The sequence below is a fragment of the Exophiala spinifera genome (assembly GCF_000836115.1).
Source record: "Exophiala spinifera strain CBS 89968 unplaced genomic scaffold supercont1.2, whole genome shotgun sequence".
In the NCBI taxonomy this organism is placed as follows: Eukaryota; Fungi; Ascomycota; class Eurotiomycetes; order Chaetothyriales; family Herpotrichiellaceae; genus Exophiala; species Exophiala spinifera.
The window spans coordinates 2,293,271-2,311,486 of NW_015622514.1; the positions used below are offsets into that span (position 1 = coordinate 2,293,271).

The following is an 18,216-nucleotide window of genomic DNA, read 5'->3' on the forward strand; positions in this document are numbered from 1 at the left end:
TCCTCAGAGCAATAGGTAGCTCACTAGGACTGGAATAGGTCGAAACTGACACAGGTGGATGTGCATAGAGCATGAGGCATCTCGAGTCAGGGCAGTACAGCACATGCGAAGTAGTCAACCCTACTTGCCGAAGCTGCACCTCTGCACTTCAAGGTAACTCCTTCTGGAATGGCGTCGTTCGCGTGGCAGTACTGCAGGCCACATGAATTGACTAGGTGGGCGTCGTCTCGTCTGCCAATCGAGCCTGGCATCGCTCGCACATCCTCGCATCGCTTGAGCGCTGCAAGAAGAAGCAGAGCGGTAGATAGCGTTGTAAGATGTGCACACGAGGGAACCGAGAGGACCTTAGTTAGCATGGTTGGTGACGCTCACAAGTCAGCAATACCCAACAAAGTGAAATAGACTGGAATTGCTAGAAGCACCGAGTATGCCAGGGACCTTTGATGCTGTGTACCCGATGATGCTCCCTACGTCCCTAGGCAGGTACCATTACTCCACTCTGAGATGAATCCATGCAAGATGCCAGTGCGAGTTAGCGGCCCGTGGTTTGGCGTCCGAACAGCAGTGTATCGACATGCATGAACGGTAAGGTTCGCTGTGAAGAGTCTACCCATACCACAGTAATGTACGTACTCCTTTTAGACACTTGCAATTACGAAGGAGTTGTTTCGCTGCACTGCAACCACGCCCAGTAAGTACCCATTTTAGAATTGTGAAGAACTCAAACACTGTGACAATGAACGCCGTTTAGAATTTGCCCATAAGCGCTTGAGAGCCCATATGCTTAGCCGTCAACCTGACCGTCTTCCAAAGATTTCCAAAGTCCAAAGTACTGCTGAAGGTATCGGCGAATCCTGCACCGGGGCTCAAGTTAGCATCTTCGTTTCAGTTCGTGGCATAGCGTGGCGCGCCAGGGGGCGTCATGATAAAAGAGAAAAAAGGTCCCGTACCAAATGGCAACATGGCTGGAATCCAACCCTGGGCGAGCTCGAGCGCGAAACATGGACCGGGCATGGAATACTGCCTCGTCGACGAGCCACGGGGTAAATGGTTCTGGTCGCCCGGCCGGTAGACCTGGGCCGTCAAGTCGCCGGGCCCCGCGAAATGCTCCTCGCCGACGAGGATGGTGAAGTAGTCGTCGGCCATGTGAACGCCCGCGTGGCCCTCGGTCTGCAATGCGGTGCCGAAGAAGATCAAGTACTCTGTGATTGAGGAGTGGAGAATGACCATTGTGCCCTGGATGAATGAGTGTGGTGACATGTCAGTTCCTTGGCTATGCTGGACTATTCCTATCCCAAACCGTACTTTGCTAGGACGGGGAGCAAATGTCTTGTTTGGGAAGGGGGGATGAGGAACAAAACGAACCATTGCACCGCCGGCGTTGTTGAAAAACCAATCATCCTTGGTCCAGTCGACGATGGCGCTGCCGTACTCTGCTTGCAAGTCCGCGGTGATCTGCCGCATCATCGGCAGCGTGTCGTTGCCGTGGATCGCGATGGCATTCTGCGATATCTGCTGTAGCTTGGCTGGGTCGAAAATGTATGCCTTGTGCAGATTCTGATCGAGCAGGTAGAATATGGGCAGGAGTACGGCCCCGAGCAAGAGGCGCGTTGAGAGCATTATCTCCTGGTTGTGGTCTACCTGGGCGACTTGAGGTAGAGTGCTTTCTTAGGAATCGCCTGTATTTGACTGGCCTGTTTCTGTTTCCAGAGGACGCATTGCGATCCTGTTTATAAGAGCCAGCCTGTTTGGCAGTACCCAGATTTTTTTTTTGGTCGGAAGAGGTCGTCCCCTGGTGGTACCACTGGAACGGGGGTGGATTCACGCGTCCAGTACGAGATCTCCAGACCAAGTACCGTGGTGTCAGGCTTAGCGAGCACCCAATGGATGTCCCCCCTGGTGTAAGGGGGGTATAGGTAAAGCTTGGCCTCTGCAATAGCGGGTACGTTCAACAGGAAGACCCCTTGAAACAGGGCATCCCGGTGCCAGTGCGCCGCCCGAGGACCCCGAAACTGCTCTTGTAAGCTTCCGGAAAGGTGGTAAGCAGTAACTGTCACCAGCACCTACTAATAACCACCTACCTAGGTATCCGTAGAGACGATCGATTCATCCCAAGAGCGGCATCCGTTATTGCCCCTTCATGTCCAATTACTCATGGCACTTTAACGGATCCTTGTACTGTATCCGTACCGTCTCGTTTGTTAGGTACCTGTAGCTATTGGAGCTTTTGCCAGCTCATGTAAACGTTCGATATTTCCTCCAGCGTCCTCGCGCGATATAACCTGGCCTTGCTTTCCAAATAAGCTTCAGAACATCGAGTTGCCTGCAGCATCATGTCCTCCTTTCGCGGCAACAGTCCCGGGAACGAGATCATCACCGGCAGTGGCTACACTGATGCTTTCAAGACGATTTTACGGGTTGGAGGCGGCTGGGGGACAGTCAGGTATTCCAACTCCATTGGTTTCTCTGCATTGTTACACGCGAGGCCAGGAAACACGAGCACACAATATCTCATCCCTTCCCTGACACCCAGCTGACGTTTTGCAACCTCTCAGTGGTCCAGGACTATTGTAAGTCGTACATGTGTCGAGACTTTATTTCACCTCGTTGTGCAAGCCATGCTTTGGGCCACAACGATCCTGCGCTTCCCCGGATTTGCGGCACTGTCACTGACGGCACTCTCCTCCTGACCTACAGCATGCTCCGCGTCATAATCTCGGGGACGATCGCCTCAGTATTCATGGGCATGACCGGGGCTACGATCGGAGCTTTAATGTTCGACACTGCAACAGTCCCTTTTGTTGCCTCCGCGTGTACAGGGTTCGTCCTCGGGACTTTTGGATTCTATCGTGATGCTGTTCGCAAATCCCTCCGCAGCCTCGACCGGTATCCTCGCCTGTTGCAATTGCATCTGGACGCAAACTTCCCACATCGTGGCTTTGAAACTTGGCCCGTCGATCGCTTCAGAAGTGCCGTGTTTGGAGAAAGCTGGGTATTGCGAAGTATGCTGGTCGCTAGTTGGTTGACGGCAACGAATGCAATTGATGTGAGTTGCGATGTCGTCCGACTTTGTCATACTCCTTCGTTTGTTCACACTCGATTTACACGCTGGGTCAATGCTGATGCTCATGTATCGATCAGCGAATCCTGGAAGCGGAAGAGGAAGCCATCCTTGCGCCTCTCACAAGATCAGCAGATGAGCCAGAGATGGAGGTTTCGAATGGTAACGCCAAACACATATGATATGCATATGCCCTCCAAGGGTCCACGATCAGTTTATACTCTAGCAAGCAGCAGAATATTTCAAGTATGTAACCCTGAGGCTTATTCCCCCAAATTGCCAAGATCTGGTGTCCTCGTAACGAACTCCTGTTTTGACTTATGCATGGCGAGTGTTGGGTTCTAGTAGTAGTAATTACTGGCCTGCTGAACCATGTCTGCGCTGGAGAACCAGACAGCCAGAATCCCAAGTAGGACGGATGACTCGGAAAAGAACGCGGAGAGATAAGGCGTCTTCACCCACCACGGCACAACTCTAAGTAACTTCAGCTGCCCAAGACTATTGAGTGGTTAGTTCCGAGCTCACGGCTTTGTTCAAAGTCAAACTTCGCAGTTCCAAATCATCTTCCCTTTCCACCGTCTTTTCTTTACTTTCCTTCATCATCAACTCCCTTAAGAGCATCTAGGTTACGGAGCTTCTTTCATATCTATGAGTTCCAGGTCGAAAATCAATCCTCAGATTCCTACACGGTCATCAAATCAGCTTCGAAGATGGTGCGAGAGAATCAGATTGTCATAGCCCCCGCTCAAGACGTCTACACTTGCATTCCCTGCTTCGACCGTCAGTTTAACTCGGAACATTCGTTACTTCAACACTGTCGGTATTCAGGGGCACACAGTGGTGAGTGGTGCGAGAGGTGTCGATGGCTATTCGTCCATCCACGAGCCTACCAGAACCATGTTCAAGCCTCAGGACGCCATTGGACTTGTGACATGTGCGACTTTGATGGCATGGGTCGAGCAAACCTCCTCGGCCACATGGCACACGCGCACAGCGTGTGCTTGGATTGCAACAAGCGTTTCTTTTCCTACGATTTTGAGGAACATCGTTTCGAGGATCACAATCGATGTGTGAACTGCAGCCAGGAGTTTGCAACTCGGAATGAGCTTTTGATGGTAGGTCTTTTTTCATCCTTGGGCGTGCTTTCTGTCAACCTACATGGTGCTGACGGGTACGTTCAAAGCACGAGCAAGTTCACCTGGACCGTGATGTAAAATGTTATGGCTGCGACAAGATGTTCAAGAGTCCTTCTGGTGTCCTCATCCATCTTGAATCAAGGACTTGTCCTTCCGGAACAACCCCAGCTCAGATTGACGAGTGGGCCTTCGAGCTCCCCCTAAGTGAGGACTATACCAACGACCGGTACAGCCGCAACAAATATCGGTGTTCCGTGTGCGACTCGAATTTTCCCAAACTCAGCGCGCTGTTTCAACATGTGGAGAGTCCAGCTTGCAGTGCAAATTTTTCCTACTATTCAAACATGGAAGATTTGCGAGCTCACATTGAAAACGAAGTCGAGGATATGGTGGATGGTTCAATGGATGGTTCAATGGATGATTCGAGTGATGGTTACCCATGGTAGGGGCCTGCTTGGATGAGTAGTCGTGCTAGCTGGGCTGGCGATTGCCGATGAGCGGTTCCGAAGTGTGTATGTATGAGTGAAAGATTATGACATGTGGATGGTTAGGCGCTGGGTGGCATCGTTGCGTTTTGGCCAAAGAGCGAACTGGGTGATGTTTCTTGAATGACAACGTTAATTTATTTCTGTTACCTGATGTACCTACGCTATGTACTCGTACCTAGTTAGTGGTGTTTTACATTTCCAGGGCCCCAGGGCATCGCTAAGTTAGCCCTATAGGGCCTCTCACTTAGCTGTCTTGCTGTGGAGAGATAGGACGACAAGCATCAAGCGGGGTTTTCTCGACAGTTCGCAGACCGAGACCAACTATTAGTTACATATTGTAGTTAGACCATGACGCGGCTGGTGCAATTACCCCAGATGGAGAGCGAGGAGTGAGAGGGGGTTATACGAGCACAGGAAACTTACTCGCACGTCCAAGACCCAACCACGCTCAGTACAACACCAGGGTCTCCATCCTCGTGCCATGCGATAGGTTCCTACAGCGTGTCCTAGCAGGGATGAGGCAACGAGACATTTACCTGGTTGGCGAAGAGAAGAGTTGCACGTCGCTTACCAACCCAACCTCTTGCTCGTGCTCGGCCTGTACTGGGGACTCGTCACCGAAAGGCAAGCACTGACCTCGTCCTCAATGGCGGGGAAGCATGGTACACAGGACTGTTTGTGTGGCTATTCGAGTTCGAATCCAACCATCTCACACGTGCCCTATTACTCCTCTTCATGCTCCTCTTGCACCTCGTACCTCGTCACTCGTACTCCCCAGCCTCCTCCCGCTCCAGCTTCTCTATCGTTCCTATTGATTATCTGATCTGATACCATCACAACGATATCCCGAAGGAACGGAACCCGTCACCATTCGAGACCTCCATAGTATCCAGTACCAGCGTCTACAACTCTCCCCTTCCTTACCACGATGTCTTCCCCCTCCTGGCAAGACCGCCGCTTCATGTTCCCCGTCGGGCGTGAAGTCCACCAGGGCTCCCGTCGGTACAGTGGCAGCAAAGGTTCTGCCGACCTGTCCACGTCCACCGGTAGTGACGGTGCCACTGCTGCAACTGCCGGTGTCCTCGACTCCCCTCCCGCTACAACTGCTGCCACTGCCACGACGGCCTCGACTGGAAAGGTCTTTCCGCCCTGGGAAGGAGACCGACGGTTCATGGGTACGGTGCCCAGAGAGATACACGAGGGTGCACGCCGGAATTCCCAATCCAGTGACAAGAGCACGGGAAGTACATCGTCAGGGGTCGGTGCCGTCAAGACATCGGCATCACCACCTACATCACCGGGCGGTGGGATTGCCGCTGCAATAGCAGGGAGAAGAAGGGTATGTCATCTTCGCCTTGTTGAGTCACAAACGCCAATACACGCTTGAGATCATTCGTGACTGACTCTCTCCCTCTCTCTGATTATAGTCCTCGGCATCCAATGGAGGTGCATTCAGTGGTCTCATGGGCCACCGTAACAGCAAGGACGATTACGATCAGCGACGTCAGGGTTGGGAGGACATGAAGGCTCCAGGTGGCTTTGGTGGATTATTCGGTGGGTTCGTCAACAAATCTGGAGACAAGAAGTAAGAACTCCACAACTCTGTCTGTGTGTGTACGGTCAAGCAGAGGTAAGGCAGAAATCGGGATCAAAGTCATGGCCGGGAGAGCTCATTGACGATGGACATGGAATATGAACTTGAGGGAGGATGGATGGACACCCCTGTTGAAATGTGATAACAATAACACATTGTGGAAAAGCATGTAAAATATCAAAAAAACAAAACCCCATTAGCTAAACAACACCAAAAAAAGGGAGAGATACAACCGAAAACAGAACCAATGAAGGTCCTCTGATGAAACACAGAAGTTGTGAGAGACTGGAGGTGACAAAGGACCTAGGTTCATGATGTATCCATGTAACTAACTTGGTGGGTTCCTTTGCGAGACATTAAGTACCTATATGGCTTCGACCCTTCTCGCTTCATGGCAACCGGAGAAAGATTACCAACATTAAAGTCCTTTGCGCTCAAGGACAGTCACGTCTCGTACTATTGTAGGTAGGTAGCCAGATATAGCTAGCTGTCGCCGGTGCAAATGTGAAAATAGTTCGTAGGCACAGGTATCTAACTAGGTACAGGGTAGGGTGTATCCGGGGTGTGTTGTTGCTGTACCTAGGCATCTGTACTCTGTACTCTGTACTCTTGTATGCTCTGTGGTTGCATTTAACATCGGTACTGGGTACTTCATAATAGCGCCGCCTCTCTCTAGATAAAAATGTAGACAAAATTCTGCCTCGCATACGTACGACAATGGGTATCGATGATAACCAAAAAACGAACAAACTCGTGCCACATAACATAGTCTCATCCTCATCCTCAATCCCCACCCCCACCCACGTCCACATCCACATGCACGTCCAACGACATCCCTTTTGAACACAAAGACCAAAAAAGAGGATGTCCACTTTCGCTTCTTGCACCTAGTACGAGTTTCCAAGTACGACGCATGACGCACCAGTCATCAAATATCGAACACCAAGTATCGACTCCCGAGTAGCAAGCAGCAAGGAGCAAGTATCAAGTACCAAAGCACCAAATACCTGCTACCACTGCAGTACCGGGAACTGATCCTGTTCCGAGACCTTCCAGGTTTGTTGACTTCAGACACAGGGGTTGTACCTATTCGGTCTTGACGGCGGTCTTCTCTTCGGGCGTGGCGACTCCACTAGTCTCCTCGTCCCCGAGGGCGTTGACGCGACCGTGAATACTAGCTGGGTGTTTCTTGCCGGAGATGTCCAGAATGATCGACTTGACCGTATGCGCCATGGTCTTTCGGCCCTGCCACAGCGGGAACAGGCCCACGGCAAACGTGCTGCAGAACAGCCAGAGAATTCCAACGACGACCCAACCTGAAAGAAAGGCACGAAGATTAGTCAGCCAATCAAGTACGCACAACTTTTTGACGAAAAGTGATGGGGTCTCCGAATCCGAATCCGCATCCATCGTTCATCTCTCGAGTAGATCAAAGGAAAACTCACCGGTAAAGAACTTCTTGCTGAAGATGTATCCACTCCCGTACATCGGCATGGGCCACAACACCAACAGAGCGATGGTCATAAAGGCAGTCAGACTTCTCGCGATGACGGCAGCCTTCTTGAGCTTCTTCTGTTCGGCGGCCTCTTCCTCGGCGGTCTCAGTCCTGGGGGACTCGACGGTCGGGACGACGTCGCTTTCGACGCTGACGCTCGCACGGCGGATGATCTCGGTGTCGTCGCCCTTGCGAATGTTCTTCATGCTTTGCCAGTCGTAGTTCTGCTGGCCAAAGGCAAAGGTCAACAGCGGGACGAAGATGAGCGGGCTGAGCAGGGCGGTGACGTTCCCCGCGAGCATGGGGTTGTTGCTCCCCGTGCAGTCGACGTTGAGCACGCCGCACTCCTTCTTGGCCGTGACGAGCCAGGCCACGAGCGCACACGCGAAGCCGAGCACCGGCGCGCCCGCCGCCGCCTGCCAGTTCTGGCCCTTCCACATCAGCGTGAGCGTCGCGGGGATGACGGCGCTGGAAATGATGCACCCCATCAACAGATACAGGTATCCCATTGACACGCCGGCGTAGAACAGGCCCGTCGAGAACCCGGCCAGGATGATCGCGTACACGATGCAAGACACGTGCGACATGCGGATGAGGAATTTGCCGCTGGCCTTGGGGTTGATGTACGTCTGGTAGATGTCGTACGTCCAGATCGACGAGACGGCAATGAGTTCTGCCGACGAAGCCGACGTGACGGCCATGAAGATGAGGAGGAGTGTTGCACTCGCGCCCCCTTTCCCGAGGAGCGCAACCGCCGCATACGGCAGCACAAGTCCCGCGGAGACCTCCTCGTGCGTCATGCGGTTCGGGAAGGTTGGGAAGACCGGGTTGCTCTCCAGAGCGAGTGCCGCTAGGCCCATTGTCGTGGCGCAGAGCCATGGGATGGCGAACCACGACAACCCTCCCATGACATATCCTGGCAAGGCGTCGACCGGGGAAGCTGCGATTGCCTTGTTATAATAGCCGTTGTCCAGGAACACGGTCCTGTCATTGTCCCCGTTGGAGTTAGCAAATCGCCCCTGATGACAAACGAAAGCAAAGACGTTGAAGGACAACAGACTCACCCAAAGTTGCCCACGATATTGATGACGAAAAAGATAGCTCCCTCTCGAGATTGCATGGTCAAATAGCTGCCTTCGTGGTTGCCATGGACTGGGTGTCGTTTGGCCGCGTCGACGAGGAGCTCCCAGACTTTGCCAGGAGAGCCTGCATTTTCATTTGTAGCATACGCTGAGAATGCAAAGACGAATATGATGATGAGAATGATGACCGTGTGCACATAGTCCGTCAGGAACGTCGCCTTGATGCCTCCAAACATCGTGTAAAGTACCACACCAACTGGAAGCAGGAAACAGGCTGCCGCTGTAGGAACACCACAGAGAGAGCTGGCTACTGCGCTGCCACCGGTCAACAGCATGGCCGTAACCAGGATGTTTGTCATCAAGCCAAAGATCAGGAAGACAATGTGAGTGACAACTCCATATCTCGCCTTGATGACTTCGAGGAAAGTGTGAGCATTTGGAGCGCGGCGCTTGAGTCTAGGGCTCTGTCAGCAACGGTGTGGAGAGATCTAAAAATGTTTGAGGCCGAGTATACTCACTCGATGGCCAATGTAGCAAAAAGCAGAATCTGCACCGTAGCTCCTGACGCATACCAGAACGGCCCAGAGACGCCATAAGAATAGGCAACGCCGGACGACTGAAGCAAAGTAGCGGCCCAAGTCCAACTGGAGACGACAGCAGCGGCAACGAGACCAGACTTGACCGTTCTACCGGCGGTGGAGAAAGCTTCCGAAGTTTGGACCTAGATGAAACCCCTTAAGTCAAGTGTTCTCTTCGCGACCGCGCAACGAGCACAAACCTCTCCGTGATATCGCTTGAGGGCCCATGTTGTCCCGATCATGCCCAAGGCGAAGGCGAATCCCAGACCGAGGATAATGCCATAGCCGAAGCCTTGTGAGAGAGGGACGTACGCAGCGGCCCCCGCTGTGTCTGACATGCTGGGAGAGTAATACCTGTGAGTGCGTGGTACTGTGGAAGGTCAAAGTGAGAGAAGAAAGGTTGCTAACAGCCCTGCAAACGAGGGTTTCCGTGGGATGTCATGCAAGCTATATACTCCGTCCAGAGCAACCTCTGGGGAGTCGTGTGGAGCTAATCGGGAATCTTGAAGATCAAAAGCAATCACGAAAGAGAACGAGGAAAACTGGAGCTGGGAATGTACTCCGAACGCGATACAACCTTGGATGGTTCCGATGGTTGACTCCGGTGGTCCAGCACGCGATATTCGTACACGATCTTACCTAACCTCGAGGGCCCAGCATGTCGGCTTTTTTTTTCGATGGACGCCGATAACGGCAGAGTTCGAACAGGAGATGCACGAACATGGCGACTGTTCGATGGACGGCCAGAACCTCGACTGGACGAGATCTTTGGAGGTGTTTTGTGGTTGGCGCACGACGAGGAAAGGCGAAGCCACGGATTGCTTGCAGCTTCTGATGCGCGTGAATGCAAGCCACGACACTGGACACTGATAAGCAACCGAAGGTACCAATCAGTATAGACGACATGGGGGGAGTGACGGAGCCTGAGCAGATCATCTGTGCGATTGACAGCTGGCGCACTTGATCGAAAGAGAGATAAAGAATGATACATGACACATTATTCTGGCTCTGTACTGCGTACAGGCACGTCACGTTCGGAGAGGTGAAGGTCAGACTTTTTGTTGACGGAGTTGCTTATCAGGCCAAGAACGCGAGACGGTGATTGGCACTGGGCTTGGACTAGGCCCATTCGGGGCTGATTGGGGGGGGGGTCAGGAGGAGGAAACGGGGGGATGTGCCCGACACGAGTACGAGATACCCACATCCCTTCTTTCGAGCTTCTTGTTCTTACCTGATGCCCTTTGCTAAGCCAATCCCCAGACAAGCCACCAGCCTTCCCGCATATCTTAAAACCACCTATCTGCGAATCATGTTGACGGATGCTGCGTAATAATAAGATGCTCGCTATCATGATCTACCACCAGGCCCGGCCCAGCTCCTGTTCTTATTGGACCATCTGCGTACGGTATTTTTCTGAGGGCCAGACGGACGCCGTCAACTATTCTCACCGCGCTGCAGTACGTTCGAACCTCCTACTTCCTCCACGGCCAAGAGGCCAGATTATTGCTTTTTTGTTTGCTTATTCCATGAGCTGTCGTTATTGCTCTCTTGGGCAAAGATCTACAAACCCGAGATGTGACTCCGCTGCGAGTTTGTTTTGTCCGGTCGACCGTTTTCGTGGGATTATGTTCATCACAGTGCGACCGGGAATCCGTGCAAGATGCGATCATGAATGGTTTGCCCTGTTGATACTGCGCGACCATGCGGACCAGTCAAACAGGTCCCATGCGAGAAAGGTTGTACAGCTTTCCCGGCTCTAACTTTGAACAACAAGCCTGCGCCACCGTTGATGCGGGTGCGAGATTAATACTCAAGACATGTGCTCAGGATCTTGTCAATGATAAGAAACATTATTGTACGAGATCCATTGGCAATCCCTGCATGGCAGCTTACAGACGACCAACCACTTGATTGGGTCTTGAAGGCGCCGAACATGGTCTGGCCTCTTCTGTAGCCACGATACAATCTGTGACAATCTCGGCGAGGCTCGTAAGGCTTTTCACAGCTAGATAGCCCCAACTTTTTTCCTGGTCCTTTGGTGCTACTGGGTGAACCCTTCGCTTCGCGCCTAAATTGCAGATGCACCTGTATCCCAGTTCTGTTCCAACCTAATGCCGTTTGATCCGGAACGAAAGCAAAGCGTCTTCATGCGGCCACGGCGACGATGAGAACAGCGGAGTGGCTGAAACCAAAGAAAAAAGTCAGCACAAGGTTGTTTGGTGCTCTGACGATCTCCCCACATGAATTTTGCTTTCTGATGGATGTACTGAGCTCGCGATAACGATCCTTCCGCCCAATTCGTTTCGGAAGGAATACTATTTCCCGATGTCGGCGATCGTTGCCATGGGGAATGATCAGAGGTATTGTCGGCCAAAATAGAGACAATATATTCCCAGCTCAAAGCTGGAAAAGCTTTGATAGACAGCCAGATCTGACGTTGTGGCGTTGACTGCTAAGAACAGAGATAGTACTCAGAATGGTTACTTCAATGCGCTTTGTGTATCAAGCACGCAAATGCAGTAAAATAGCCACACTGTCCCTCGAGTCGGGGTTGTTCCCGGGCTCCCTCTTCCAAAGTATTCTGGGAGTTCATAACATACCTATGCAACCATCAGAGATGTCGCGACACATCCAGCTCGCCGATTGAGTCCTGCGCAGCCCTATCACCACGCTTATGACTTACCATTTCATGTGGATATTTTGCATGGTTGGTCGACGGATTGCCAGGAATCCAAGCTCATAAAGGACCTTTGCAGCAGAAGAATAGTCCTCCAGCAAAACGAACATTCAAGAGATGGAGCCAGATTCACATTGGGTGTCATTCGTTCCACACCCCAATTACACTCCTAATGATACATCGGGATCGAAAGAAGAAGCCGTAAACAAATCAGCAGTCGGAAGAGTCCAACCTTGGACGTTCTCGTAGAACGTGTCCCCCCCCCAAACATGTGTACAAACAAGGCGCGTGATGGGCGAAAGTCAATGCATTTTGTAATCTGCGAATATGTATTGTCCTTCTTTTTCGATACATGATCGACTCCTAAGATTACATGAGCAGCCAAAGCAAAATATCGGGGCGGTCTTTCTAGTGTTCGTGGTGAGCCTCGCCGTGATAACCGACAACCTTAAATCTTCCGATCATTTCACCCACGGTGAAGAAACCCAATACTTGAGCGAAGACTATACCAGCCGTGGCTAGTTGTTGAGAGTTCACGTTGCGGATGCTGCCGAGGAAGGATTCGGGGCTGGCGGTGTTGGACAACGAGCTCAAGCTGGAGCCGATCGTTCGAGGGTTGCGGAAGACATTGGCCAAAGGCTGGAAGTATGACTGCCACTGCGCTGAGGATCTGAGTCTCATCAGTCATGGCTCAAAAGCAGTTTCGTCTCCAGCACTTACGGAGGGGCCATGTTTTGACCCTTGAAAACAATTCTTGCGAGCTCCAATCCGACGCGAGAGTAGTACACAGTTGGTGGTATTAATGCTGTCCAGAGTCAATAATGCTTATCCATGTCGATCCCATAACCACAAAACCTACATTCAACAAAAGAAATCACTCGTCCTGTTCTTCCGCCAATCTTGCTCACGGCTTTGTACGCCGAAGATCCAACTTTGGTGATGGCTGAGCTAGCAGAGCTCTGAACTCGGCTGAGACCTTCTGAGGCTTTTGATACAGCTTGCTTGCCGGTTTCTTGGGCTTTCGAGGCCGCCTCTGATGTAGTAGAAGCTTGTCGGAAAGCATTTCGGCGCAAGACAAGTCGGCTCTGGCGGAGAACGGCTCGGGATACTGGAGCTGCAGACATGGCTACAGAAGCTCCCTGAGGGGTGCAGAGGATGAGAGGAGAGGTGATGGCGGAGTTCGCGTGACTACACACCAGGAAAGATGCGCTCTGATCACAGACGTCGAACGATGGTGGTTGCGAAGAGGGAGCGAAAAGGCATGAAAAGCAGCTTCCCAAATTCTCCCGATCGATGCCGTTTCCACACCAGAAACTGCGCCCAGCCGCCCGAGCTCGTGATTGGCCCAAATATTCTCCGGTTCCTGGGCTTCCAACCCCCAAGCCAGCGCCCACGAAGAGAATACTGAGAGCGACCAAGTCGACCTGTATGTTCCTCCTCGGGCATCAAGGCTTCTTTCTCGCTACCAAGTTGCGGCCCTGCTATGAACCGAACTCCTGTGGCCATGAAAGTCAGGTGTGGATTCTCATCCCGTCGCTACCTGTCCTTCCCCCTCTCAAGGCACCGTTTGCCCGGGCGCTTGCCACCACCTATTTTGACCGGTCTTTAACGATTCTCTCTCAGGTCTATTCGTCTCGCCTCGTCTCGCTTCACTTCCTCGCGGAACCCCTAGGTATTGTCTGACGGCTGCCATACCCAGTCTTGCGGTTGTCAAAAGAGCCTGAAACAATCCGCAAGGCCACACTTGACCCAGAGGAACCCATATCCGAGCTCCCCGGCGACAGTGGCCCCCCCCCAGCCCCTGCAGTAGACCCGATCTTCGAATGTTTTTCATTCCCACACCCAAAGGCAGTGAAGACTCCTGGTCAACTGTCTTTTTGTTCCTCCTTGGACAAAAACCCGCCATGTAAAGAAACTTGACACGACACCGTCGTTCTATTGCGCGCATGGGGTAGGTCTCTTCTGACTTGCGGTCTGAGGTTTCTGGGGAGGGCGTTCTTTGTTTATCTGTTATGTTCTTGACTGTCATTGCGGTTCCTCGCGTTTTCGCAAACTCTCCTACAGACGCATCTACTCGCTCCTGTACTTCGATCGAGCTACGGAAGATAAATATTTTGTACTACGCTTGATTTTGCTCACCAGAACCAGAAGTGTCAATGAGAAGGAAGGTCGACAATTAGTTCTCCAGGCGAAGCGCCGTCTCGAACAATGGCCGCCAAGTCCCGCCAGGCACCTCGAAGATCATTGAGACAATCCCTCAAGGAGGTCTTTCTGCGCCGAATGCGAAAGTCATCTAGTCCCCCCGATACCGTTGGATCAGGCATACTGCGCAGGGCAGATCCGTCAAGCTTTGTCGTCTCTTCAGTCACCACCTTTGCCTCGTTTTCCGACTTCGCCAACAGCCAAGTCAGTCTGGACCAGTGGACCATTTCTCGATCTATTCCGAACAGGTTCCAGTCGCCGCCTCCGAACGTGTCCGAAGCAACGCGAGCCCGTCAAACTCTGCTCCCGGCGACGAGTTTGAGCCAATTTGATCTTGGCCACGCATATTTGCAACAATCAACTGTCCCCTCCGGATATGCGCAACAGGCCGCAGCCCCAAGTTGTGCGTCTCTGATTAGTCGTGAAGCGAGCATATCAACCCTATCATCATTCCCAAGCACATCAACCTTGAGGCTGAGGGACTCTCGCCAGCAACTGGTCGACCAGTGTCAGCAAACATCGGGACAGCCTTCACGGCCTGTTACACGAGAACAACAGGTTCGGAAGAAGCAGGTGTCATGGCTGCAATCTCCCTCGGTCAGTTCGATGTCCAAGGCTCCCTCGGAAACTCAAAGCAGGCGGAGCAGCGACTTGCCCCTGGTCGAACACTTCAGGTCCTTCTGTGTGCTTGATACAGCTGCCCCAGGCTTTCCAGTGGTGGCTACATCTCAAGAGCTGAGATACATCTTCGAGATCGGGGAGCACTTCTTTCTCAATAGCTGCGAATGCGAAGGCGCTTCGATGGATATTGTGACTGGCCAGGATGCAGCGGGTGATCCCGTCACCCACCTTGTTCTCTTCAGTCCATTGGTCATTCCGAGTAGTGGCCGCAGCAGGTTTATGCTCGCGAGCTTGGTCGATGTCACCCGGTTTATCTCTGGGGCTGCCTCGTTGCCAGAATTAGACAAATCCCCGGAAAGTTCTCTCGTGGAAAGTGATCTGCAGACTCCATTGCAGGATCACTTAGAACCTAGCTGGGTTGCATCGACTCCTGAACTGTCAGCAGAAGACCTTTTGGGTGGTTGCGTACTACCTGGAGACAGAGGACATAAATCCCGCGGTATCGCACATCGAGAAGACGTCTGGCTGAACCTGGCACATGAGGAGAGGAGTAAATCGTCGACGCGGAGTAGCACTCCTCGGTCGACACCGAAAAGCTATGCGCGGTCAAAGTCTTCAAAGTCAATTCCTTCATCTACCAACAGCAGCACCGTGGACGAGGTGTTGGAGGAGTTTATGGGCGGTTTGCAAGAGTTGTACTCGGACTTTTTCTTGCTTGGTAAATCTCCCCTCGACGACACTTACTATGAAATCTGCAACGTCTCACCTACCGTGCACGCAGCGAAGGATTATGTGAATGGGCATCTTTCGCACACGGGACAGGAAGCCATTGTGGAAATGAGTGAGCGCCTTGCCCGGGGCCAGTGCTTCTCAATGAAAGTTAAATGGGGAAACCAGGGGCTGGGGAAACAAATGTATTGCAGCCCACTCTACGGGCAGAACTCTACCACGTGGATATGTTTCCTAGTGGACGATAACATACCAGCTTTGTGGTAACGGAGCTTCTAGTCGATCTGAATTTCCGTGCTCGAAACACATGCGAGTCGAAGGCCATGAGGCTCGATAATGTTTCGTGCCTTGAGAGCGAGTGGCGAGGATGGCACTGCAGCACTCGCACTCATGCGCAGGGTATGATGATCTGGAGCGATACCACCATTGCCAATCATTTCGCCTTGCCCGAGCATTCGTTGCCGTCGAAATTGCGGACATCGACAGTCACACCACTAATAAAGTTCACAAGCTGAGGTGAGGAGAAGTCCAAAGAAGGAAAGATGGAATCGGATCTTCGAGAGAAGGGCCGAGAACATGGATCGGCACCTCAACGTCGCAATTGAGACGGTGCAAATATCGTCGAGTGCCGAGGGTGGCTTGCCCGGGGGCCAGATTTCACCTCCGTGGCACCTCTGGAAGCACCTGTCGACCTACGATATTCTTTGGGCCCTCTCCACATGGCTCTAGGAGCCCTCCCCTCGCCAGGCCACCCGAGAGCCCGGGCCATTCCTCCTCGAGCTTGGGCCCCCATAGGCTGCAACAACCTGCCGCACTCAGCAACGCGTCCCCGATTGCCGTCGGCGCCTTATGGAGTGTGCACCACCCAAACCATCCACCCGGTCGCCATATCGCTCGTTTTTTCGCTCGCTACGAGGGCCTGTGCGGGCACGATACCACGATGGAACGACAATTTAAGCCTAGCACCCATGCTCCCTTCCACACATCTCGATCCACTCGTGGCCCGGCGAGACACCGATCGCCTCTTTCCTTGCGCCATGACGAGCCCGCGGCTGATACTTACGCCGTTACCACCCAACATCTAAGAGGGAATGATCTTCCTCCTCAATGTGACTCTCCAGAATTCATAACACCAGTTGACCTTGAATTTCTCTGTCGCCAATATACCACGAATCGTCCAGACATTGTCCTCCTCGCAGTCGCCGACGGATACTCATCGGCCTTGCTCATGCCTCTGTCTGGCCCTCCAAGTTGCAGTCACTGATCTCTTCCGACAGCCTCCTGTCCCTTCAACAATCTAGGGACGTGGAAGAGTTATCACGATGTTCAATACAAGTTTTTCGTTTGGATCATCGCCCATCGAACCTCAATTACCCCTAGAAATTGAAGAGTGTACCTCATCCGACATCTCTCCGTTTACCTCACGATGTCCTACGCCGCGCGAGGAACGGAGAGCTTCTTCTCAGCGAGACATCCGCTTCAATTCGTACTTCTATACCGCCACGCCTCGACATCCTTCCGTTACAGCACTTACTGCACAGTTACAATCGCACGCCCTCAATGACTCCGAGATGCAGTCACCGTCATCGTCACCCAGCGAGCCCTGTTCACCTACCTATTCTGCGAGCGCAGCAGACGTAGACGAAGGATTTTATGATGGGCCAGATACTCCCGCGACCACGGCATCCGATGACTTTGAGTCGACCGAAGTTGATCCTACGTTATGGGATTTGAGCATGTCGGACGCAATAACAGCTACATCGTCTCCGCGACCTTCGCTGTCCCTTGAAGCACAGGCTCTGTCTTCATACACGATGCGACGAAGGCAACGACAAGCATTGGTGAGGCTACAGTGTTTGGTATCTCGGGCGCCAGATCTAGCTATGTTGATTGAAGAATGCCATCCAAGTTCCCTACCTCTTGGAAACGAGTCGGGGAGAATCTTCAAAGGCAGAAGCGATTCAATTGGCGGGTCTTCAGGCTTGGGCCCAGCTGAAAGCATGAACACCGGACGGATAGAGAAAAATCGAAGCGGATCGATTGCGGCAGTGAGAAAACCAACCAGGATGAGGAAGAGAACGGATCCTTAGGCAGTTCGCACTGTTCAACCCGCTGGATTCACTCTCGTGTCGTCCAGGCGACTCAGACCCGGCAATTAACCTCTTTCTTCCCGACCACAAACTTTATTTCCGCGGCTAAACAAGGTGAGGGGTGTTCTGGAGGGAAAATCAGGGGGATATCGGGTCCCGCGCGAGACGAATCATCGATCGCGACACACTGGCAGTCGCAATGCATGTGATGGACGAGTCTAGAACAGAGCCTGGTTGATTTCTCCTCGAGATTCTCCGAGATCAACGCCACATTGGTGCCGCCCCAGCTTGCCGCTCCCGTCCATCGGGGCTAGCTATTGTTGCGTGTCTTGGCGAACTTTTGCCCATGTGGTCTGATAGGCGAACCAATGTTTGGACGTAATTCAGATTCAACGGCATAAGTCGGCGTCTGCCAAAGGACCGACTGGGGGAGATGACTTCTGGTTGAGTGGAAAGATACGGC

At 52.5% G+C, this 18,216-nt stretch overlaps 8 protein-coding genes across 8 annotated transcripts; 5 read left to right on the plus strand and 3 right to left on the minus strand.

The window, feature by feature from the left end:
• Positions 1-747: 747 nt before the first annotated feature.
• On the minus strand, positions 748-1,620 carry PV08_03145 (uncharacterized protein; the record flags this gene model as incomplete). Its single annotated transcript, XM_016377502.1, has 3 exons — positions 748-854; positions 951-1,236; positions 1,366-1,620. 3 exons carry the CDS (start codon positions 1,618-1,620, stop codon positions 748-750), a joined length of 648 nt encoding a protein of 215 aa, XP_016239072.1.
• A 1,078-nt stretch (positions 1,621-2,698) lies between these two features.
• Positions 2,699-3,243, plus strand: PV08_03146 (uncharacterized protein; the record flags this gene model as incomplete). The annotated part of the gene is made up of 2 exons (XM_016377503.1): positions 2,699-3,046; positions 3,142-3,243. 2 exons carry the CDS (start codon positions 2,699-2,701, stop codon positions 3,241-3,243), a joined length of 450 nt encoding a protein of 149 aa, XP_016239073.1.
• Positions 3,244-4,295: 1,052 nt separating this feature from the next.
• On the plus strand, positions 4,296-4,643 carry PV08_03147 (uncharacterized protein; the record flags this gene model as incomplete). Its single annotated transcript, XM_016377504.1, has 1 exon — positions 4,296-4,643. The coding sequence occupies one exon, from the start codon at positions 4,296-4,298 to the stop codon at positions 4,641-4,643; it is 348 nt and encodes a 115-aa protein (XP_016239074.1).
• Positions 4,644-5,613: 970 nt separating this feature from the next.
• PV08_03148 (uncharacterized protein) lies at positions 5,614-6,274 on the plus strand (the record flags this gene model as incomplete). The annotated part of the gene is made up of 2 exons (XM_016377505.1): positions 5,614-6,024; positions 6,113-6,274. The coding sequence occupies 2 exons, from the start codon at positions 5,614-5,616 to the stop codon at positions 6,272-6,274; spliced, it is 573 nt and encodes a 190-aa protein (XP_016239075.1).
• A 1,091-nt stretch (positions 6,275-7,365) lies between these two features.
• PV08_03149 (uncharacterized protein) lies at positions 7,366-9,772 on the minus strand (the record flags this gene model as incomplete). The annotated part of the gene is made up of 5 exons (XM_016377506.1): positions 7,366-7,595; positions 7,725-8,758; positions 8,839-9,312; positions 9,375-9,577; positions 9,635-9,772. 5 exons carry the CDS (start codon positions 9,770-9,772, stop codon positions 7,366-7,368), a joined length of 2,079 nt encoding a protein of 692 aa, XP_016239076.1.
• A 2,747-nt stretch (positions 9,773-12,519) lies between these two features.
• On the minus strand, positions 12,520-13,235 carry PV08_03150 (uncharacterized protein; the record flags this gene model as incomplete). Its single annotated transcript, XM_016377507.1, has 3 exons — positions 12,520-12,781; positions 12,832-12,916; positions 12,971-13,235. 3 exons carry the CDS (start codon positions 13,233-13,235, stop codon positions 12,520-12,522), a joined length of 612 nt encoding a protein of 203 aa, XP_016239077.1.
• A 1,084-nt stretch (positions 13,236-14,319) lies between these two features.
• On the plus strand, positions 14,320-15,930 carry PV08_03151 (uncharacterized protein; the record flags this gene model as incomplete). The annotated part of the gene is made up of 1 exon (XM_016377508.1): positions 14,320-15,930. The coding sequence occupies one exon, from the start codon at positions 14,320-14,322 to the stop codon at positions 15,928-15,930; it is 1,611 nt and encodes a 536-aa protein (XP_016239078.1).
• A 1,055-nt stretch (positions 15,931-16,985) lies between these two features.
• On the plus strand, positions 16,986-17,667 carry PV08_03152 (uncharacterized protein; the record flags this gene model as incomplete). The annotated part of the gene is made up of 2 exons (XM_016377509.1): positions 16,986-17,504; positions 17,560-17,667. 2 exons carry the CDS (start codon positions 16,986-16,988, stop codon positions 17,665-17,667), a joined length of 627 nt encoding a protein of 208 aa, XP_016239079.1.
• Positions 17,668-18,216: the final 549 nt, after the last annotated feature.